The sequence below is a fragment of the Macadamia integrifolia genome, chromosome 9, assembly GCF_013358625.1.
Source record: "Macadamia integrifolia cultivar HAES 741 chromosome 9, SCU_Mint_v3, whole genome shotgun sequence".
In the NCBI taxonomy this organism is placed as follows: Eukaryota; Viridiplantae; Streptophyta; class Magnoliopsida; order Proteales; family Proteaceae; genus Macadamia; species Macadamia integrifolia.
The window spans coordinates 38,831,057-38,837,703 of record NC_056565.1 but is presented as its reverse complement, the minus strand read 5'-3'; the positions used below and the strand labels follow the sequence as shown (position 1 = coordinate 38,837,703).

The window sequence follows — 6,647 nt, the reverse complement described above, 5'->3', positions numbered from 1 at the left end:
AAAGCAGCTTGTGAGATGAATGGGGGCATGGAGGATGTTCACTTCATTCACATATGCTACTGCTACACAAGCTTCAACATAGTTGAATCACCATATATGAGGTACACAAAGTAGTACAGATGCTACCTGCTACACAAGCCATGGCTTGGAGAGTAATGGAAAAGGGTTCATCAGTGAGGAGAAAGAGATAAAGATAAAACAGGAGAGAGCTCACCGGTACCTCTCTAGTGCTACGGCAGAGAGAATCAGTTGGTATCCTTAATTCTTGATCCTCCCAGATTTTGCAGAATTAAGATTTCAATCAAAATAAGATGTGTCTGGCAATCAAATAAAGTCATGGCTAGAACTGAATTAGCAGTTATGCTCAAGTAAATGATTAGTACCACATTCTGTCACATTGAAGAGAATGAGATTACATCTTCACAAAACATATTAAAGAGCCCTTGGTGACCAAGATTAAACTTGATAAAAGCTGGAGTTTTGACAGTGAGAGACAGTAGTTGAGTAAATTAACTCTCTCCAGATTCACCTAAAGGCACAGTTCGCCAGTCTACCTTTAATTGCACCAATCAGAGGGCAGCATGCCCCATACCTCTTGGACCATATCACAAAAACCTGTGACAGATGATACTATGAACATGTCAAACCCAATTTTTTAGATTGAAAAATGGTGGAGGTCGACTGGTAAAAAATGGACATACCTAATAAATAAAGGACCTGTTTCAGAGGGCTCCTTCCCCGACCAAAGCCCTCTTCAACTCAGGTTCACCTGTCTGTTTTGCATAAGGAGACAATAAGGATTAGATATTGAAGCCTGACATAATAGCAAGTCATGATGTTGAATGGATCATACCTCTTTGTTTACTGCTTCGCACTTTGTCTTGTTATGCCCAGTGCTGCGACATATACTGCACCTGTTCTTCCCCTTCTCTATGGATTGCTCCATTGGATTTTTCTGATCGACTTGACTCGACTGGTCACAATTCACAGATGGAGGAGGGATATTCAAATGCTTATGCGCAACAGGCATTGTTTCAATGGTGGACTTTTGAGTGCCTGTAGTGGAATCAGCGACCCCAACTCCTGTAGCATTTTGAACCATGGTGGAAAGCTTCTCAGTCAACCCTTGTAATGTCCCCATAGCAACTTCACAACATTCCGGGGACGAGCACGCCATAGCCATCATATTCCTGATGGCATGTGATAGGCCCCATACTGAACTTATTGTTATAGTAGTAGGGGCATTATCTAGAATATTATCAACCGGCAACCCAGGCCTTGCTTCATTAGTCCACCTAAATAGTATGTATTTAGAGGGGATATTGTCACGATCAACCATCTGCAGAACCTTTAACACATGCTTACACACTAACCCCATGAACTCAAACATATAACAACTACAACGCACCTCTTCCTCTAAGGAGTTGTATTCCACCATGCATCTCTGCTCATTTGGAACCTTAAAAGGCCCCACCTTAAACTTCCGAACTGGCCCTTCGGCTAACTCCTCATGGGCAGATAAGCTAAGGCTCGCATTAAAATGTTTCTTAAAAATCTCAAACACCTTCCTTGTGTACACCTTTCCCGCATGCTCTTCGAGCGGACTTTGAGATGACAATCGAGGTAATTGAGGAATTATTCTGAACTCTGCATCAGCTTCCTTCTCTCTACGCCGAGTGACAGCCCTTTCATACTGTTTGACAAATCTACACAATGTCATATTGTCGTTGAAATACCCCCGAAAGTAACTGTTCATCTCCTCACTTTGCCGAGTTGAACTTAACCCAGCAAAGAATGAGCCTCGCAAATAAGAAGGCACCCAATACTCCTTTTGCGCAAACTTTTCACTCAACCATGAGTGGTCTTTCAAATTATATTTCAACATCATCGCTTCCCATTGAGCTAGAAAATCTTCCTTTGTCCATGAACGATAAATGCATTCCTTCCATTCCTTCTTAAAATCAAGATTTTGGCACCATAGAGCACCGAGGTGTTCTTGGGCATGCTTCGCAATATGCCATGAGCAAAAGCGATGTAGTGTTTTGGGGAAAACACTGCCCACTGAAGGTATAATACCAATACATTCATCAGTAATAATGGCCTTTGGTGCCTTGTCTCCCATTGCATTCATCCATGCCTTAAACAACCATTCAAAAGACTCCTTTGTTTCATTTGCAACCAAACCACATCCAAACAGAACAGATTGAGCATTGTTGTTCACCCCAGTGAACAGCCCAAATGGCCATCTATACCGATTAGTTTTGTACGTTATGTCAAAGACCGCAACATCATCAAACACTTCATAAGCAGACCTTGCTTTGCTATCAGCCCAAAATATTCCACTGACCATTCCATCATCAGATACTTTGATGGAATAAATAAATCCGGGATCTCTGACTTGCATGGAGTCAAAATATGTTAAAACAGCTTGGCAATCCACTGCAATCATCTTCCTTTCATTTCTTTTCATATAACTTTTATCCATCAAATGTTCAGGTGATCGGAGCCTAAATGTTTGGCCTGGAAAAATCATTGGGTGATTGTGATTTGGTTCAAATTTATCAACTACCCAACCATCAGAAGCCACTTTAACCACTATAAATGCAGGACAACCAACTCTAACCTCTGCCCGATGACGCACCTCTTTTCCTCTCTGTCGCTTGTGGTTGTCATTTCGGAAACCTTCTTTATAACATACAAACCTCTTTGATAGAACCTGCCTTGAACCATCTGGCTCCCTTTTCCTTGATAGGTTTGTCCGATCTATGCGAACTCCAAAACCTTTCATCCGGGCATAATAACTATAGAAAGAATAGGCTGCTTTTAAGTCAACAAATTTCATCCCAACATATGGCAATATTTCTTTTTCATCAGTCCTCCCACAGGTTTTTCCTGCTTCAATTGCATCCTTTAAAGCATTGTCACTGTTAGTTTGTTGGTCATTCTCTTCTCCAAAATATAGGAGCTTGATCGTTTGGCCTGGAAAAACCAATGGGTGATTGTGGTTTGCTTCAAATTTATCAACTACCCAACCATCAGAGGCTACTTTAACCACAATAAATGCAGGACAACCAACTCTAACCTCTGCCCGGTGACGCACCTCTTTTCCCCTCTGTCGCTTGCGGTTGTCATTTCGGAAACCTTCTTTATAACATACAAACCTCTTTGATAGAACCTGCCTTGAACCATCTGGCTCCCTTTTCCTTGATAGGTTCGTCCGATCTATTCGAACACCAAAGCCTTTCATCCGGGCATAATGACTGTAGAAAGAATAGGCTGCTTTCAAGTCAACAAATTTCATCCCAACATGCGGCAATATCTCTGTTTCATCAGTGCTTCCAAAGGTTGTTCCTGCTTCACTAGCATCCTTAGAAGCACCGCCACTGATAAGCTGCTGGTCATTCTCTTCTTCAAAATCAATCGCATCCTCTATACCCTCATCATCACTATGCAAATGCTCAGAGGTGGCAGATTGTTGTGTCTCAACACACTCATCTTCTAATTGAGGCTCCAACTCCGTGGCATGAACTTCAATTGCTTTCTCAATATCTGATAGCTCTTCAGTTCCATATACATCCTCTGTAAAACATCAAACACAATAGCATCCAGTCACACACAAATAACCAATCTGCATATGAAGTATTAACCAATTGAGTACAAATGATAATATCCTTAGTTATACCACTTTTTCCCCAAACATGCTCACCTGTTTCCATGTAGAACCAGGTACTCCTAACCATGGCATAATCCTCCATATTTATGGATGAAGCTAAAGTGACCATCTCTTACAAGTTTCAACTATGGAGAAGGGATCTCAGTGACAACTGCACATAAGTACCCAACACATACAAGTGATATGTATTTCATAGGTGAGACAGAAACCCATTATACTTGAAATAATTGTTCAACAAGGTATAAGTGCATGGATATTCTATTGGAACTCTTGCATCATACAGAATGCATTGGACCAATATGGTGCAATTAGTTCAGGGAAACCAACCGAAAACCAAATCTGTGAAATATTAAAGCATTGAATGGTAATTAAAGAAACAACAGAACTCCAAAAAACTAAAACCCAACAGATTTCCAACTAAAAACTCAGGGACATTGGGTACATTTTAAGATCATCCGTGCTGTGCGACTAAAATTCTGAGAAGAATGCCATGTATAAATCCCAAAAAGGAAAGAAAACACAAATATGAATGTGATCGAACATGAGCTCTCTGAGAATCTTTATCCTTGCCTATCAATAACATTACCCCACGTGAGACTTGAACACTGAAAGAGGAAGAAGAATTAAAACTGAATGAGAGATTTAGAATAATCACCTGAAAAACAGAAAGGACAAGTCCATGATACCCCTAACATGAAAAACTATAGGCCAACAAAACAAGTACACAAAGCATTTACAAACTTCAAACACATTACACCATCACTAGTATGTCACCCCAATCAGTATAAGGTAGACAATCGGCATAAGATACAAGCTGCCATTAAATCCTTCTCCTTCTCCTTCTCCTTCCCCTTCCGCTTCCCCTTCCCCTTCCCCTTCCCCTTCCCCTTCCCCTCTCCCAAACAAAAGGAGTAAGAACACGCAGCCAAACATTAGGTATTGTAGTATGACATGGGTCAGACTCTATATCTTCTACCTTATAGCAGCATTGATTCCAGTTTTCAGGATTCCTTGCCAACCATTGAGATTCATGCTGAAATAGAAATAAACAAGAAGAGAAGTAATAGTCTAGACAATAATGTTTTTATATAAGATGAATTGAATAGTGAATTTTGACAAAGATCATACTGTCTTGCAATTTATAGACAGATTCAGCCTCTGATAAAAATGATCAGAAAAACCTGCAATATAATGACATAGGATTAATTTCAAGATCCGTTAACCACATTTGGGAAGATAAATAAGAACAAATGAAAAGGTAGAATGAATAATTCTTTCAGGGCATACCATAGAAACGGGGGCAGGGAGAAGAAGCACGGGAGGACGAGAAACATTGAGAGAGTGCAAGGGGCCGGAGAGGGAAAGATGATGTACGCGAGAGAGAGAGAGAGAGAGAGAGAGAGAGAGAGAGAGGAAAGGGAAGAGAGATGACGCACTGGCCTCGCGAGAATGACGGAGAGAGAATACCTGGAAGAATACAGTGAATCATCCCTGTTCGCCCATGGCGTCGCTCTCGATTGCAGGCGAGACTGCTAACTTTCCCTTTACAACCCGTGAAAACCATGTACTGCAAAGAACGGATACCTTCGGAATATACTAGCGGGCATGCATTCCGTATTTTTCTTTTTCTTTTTCCGGTGGAGCATTCCGTATTTTTTTTCTCTATTATATAAAAGACGTTCTGCTTGTATTATATACGAAAATGTTGGATATGCCACCGGTATACCGTAAGCTAACACCCATTGTGTCTATCTCTCTCTTCCCCTTTTCGAAATGACCCCCTATATCCTTCTTGTATGATACCTCATCATGTGATCCCATTGGTGCTATCCACTAGCATACATAATAATATCGGCAACATACCTATCCCTCTCCCTCTTTTTTTTTGGGGTAAAAGGTTTGGCTTCTACCCAAATATATATATATATATATATATATATTTGGCAAGTGTTTTGTGTGTTGGAGTGGCCCTACACCCAGACACATGATGCTCACCCCCAAGAGGGACACGATGGTCATTTTGCATCCATGTGTTTGTGGTGTAGGGACCACTCCCAGGAAAAAAAAAAAAAAAAACTTTGTCCCCCTACTTAATATAACATTGTCTATTGTTTTACAAGTTCTAACACCCCCAACTACAAAAAAAATAATAATAAGGGAAAAGGACATGTATGCTAGCATAACACCTAGGAATAAGGTATACTAGCGGGATTTTAATCGTTAGATGAAACATAAAAAATCTGATCTGTTCATGTGGCGAGGTCTTACAAAACCTGTCCAATACTGCCACTCCACGGTACTACTCCCCCAATCAACCCCTTCTTCGGCTAGTGTTCTCGGAGCATCACCATCACCGGCAATGACCCTTTCTCCGGCCAATGTGCTCGAAGCATCATCGCCAAATTCAAAAGTTTCTGCAAATCGATAGAAAAAGAATAAAACAAAAACCACTCTTCTTGTTGTTCACGCCGCTGTTTGCAAATCTTTTTTTTTTTTTGGTAGATACCGCTATCTACAAATTGATAGAAGGACAACAAAAAAAAAAAAAAGTTGCCGGAGAAACCAGGAGAAAAAAAGTTCAAAACTCGATGGAGAAAAAGTTCAAAACTCGGGGAAAGTAGTAGCGGGGAAGCGACGGTAGCAGTGACTCAAACCAGAGTAGTCGGTGGAGAAACTCTCCTGCTTGTAGCAGCGAGTCATGGAGAGAAACCTCTCATGCTTACAGCAGCAGCGGCGAGGCAGTAGCAACGGCGGTAGCAGTAGCAACAACGGTGATAGCAACGGCGGCAGTAGCAGCAGCTCTCTACAAATCGGTGGAAGAAAGGGAAAAAATTTTTCGGTGATGTACACGCCGCTCTCTGCAAATCGATAGAAAGAAAGGAAGAAAAAAAACAACTGTTGCCGCCAAGTTCATGAGAAAACAACTCCTATTGCGGCAGCAGCGGCGACGGCAGCAAGGCGATGGCGGTGACGG

General features: G+C 41.3%; 1 protein-coding gene across 2 annotated transcripts; it reads right to left on the bottom strand.

The window, feature by feature from the left end:
- Positions 1-318: 318 nt before the first annotated feature.
- On the bottom strand, positions 319-5,283 carry LOC122089154 (protein FAR1-RELATED SEQUENCE 7-like). Of its 2 annotated transcripts, none has more exons than XM_042658660.1 (7): positions 5,141-5,283; positions 4,802-4,854; positions 4,650-4,706; positions 3,707-3,824; positions 854-3,579; positions 702-773; positions 319-615 (listed from the first exon to the last, which is right to left on the bottom strand). In XM_042658660.1, exons 4-6 carry the CDS (start codon positions 3,780-3,782, stop codon positions 723-725), a joined length of 2,853 nt encoding a protein of 950 aa, XP_042514594.1. In that variant the 5' UTR covers positions 3,783-3,824; positions 4,650-4,706; positions 4,802-4,854; positions 5,141-5,283; the 3' UTR covers positions 319-615; positions 702-722. The 2 variants fall into 2 exon arrangements, with proteins under 2 accessions (XP_042514594.1, XP_042514593.1); XM_042658659.1 differs by having other exon boundaries at positions 4,961-5,282.
- Between the last annotated feature and the right edge of the window lie 1,364 nt (positions 5,284-6,647).

What these genes read in the sequence shown, in the direction of transcription:
- LOC122089154 (XM_042658660.1), bottom strand. Translation starts at nt 3,782, where the DNA reads ATGGTCACTTTAGCTTCATCCATAAATATGGAGGATTATGCCATGGTT. An exon ending in CTGGTTCTACATGGAAACAG is followed by an intron (nt 3,580 to 3,706) that starts GTGAGCATGTTT and finishes GATGTTTTACAG; the next exon opens with AGGATGTATATGGAACTGAA. An exon ending in GCGAAGCAGTAAACAAAGAG is followed by an intron (nt 774 to 853) that starts GTATGATCCATT and finishes TATGCAAAACAG; the next exon opens with ACAGGTGAACCTGAGTTGAA.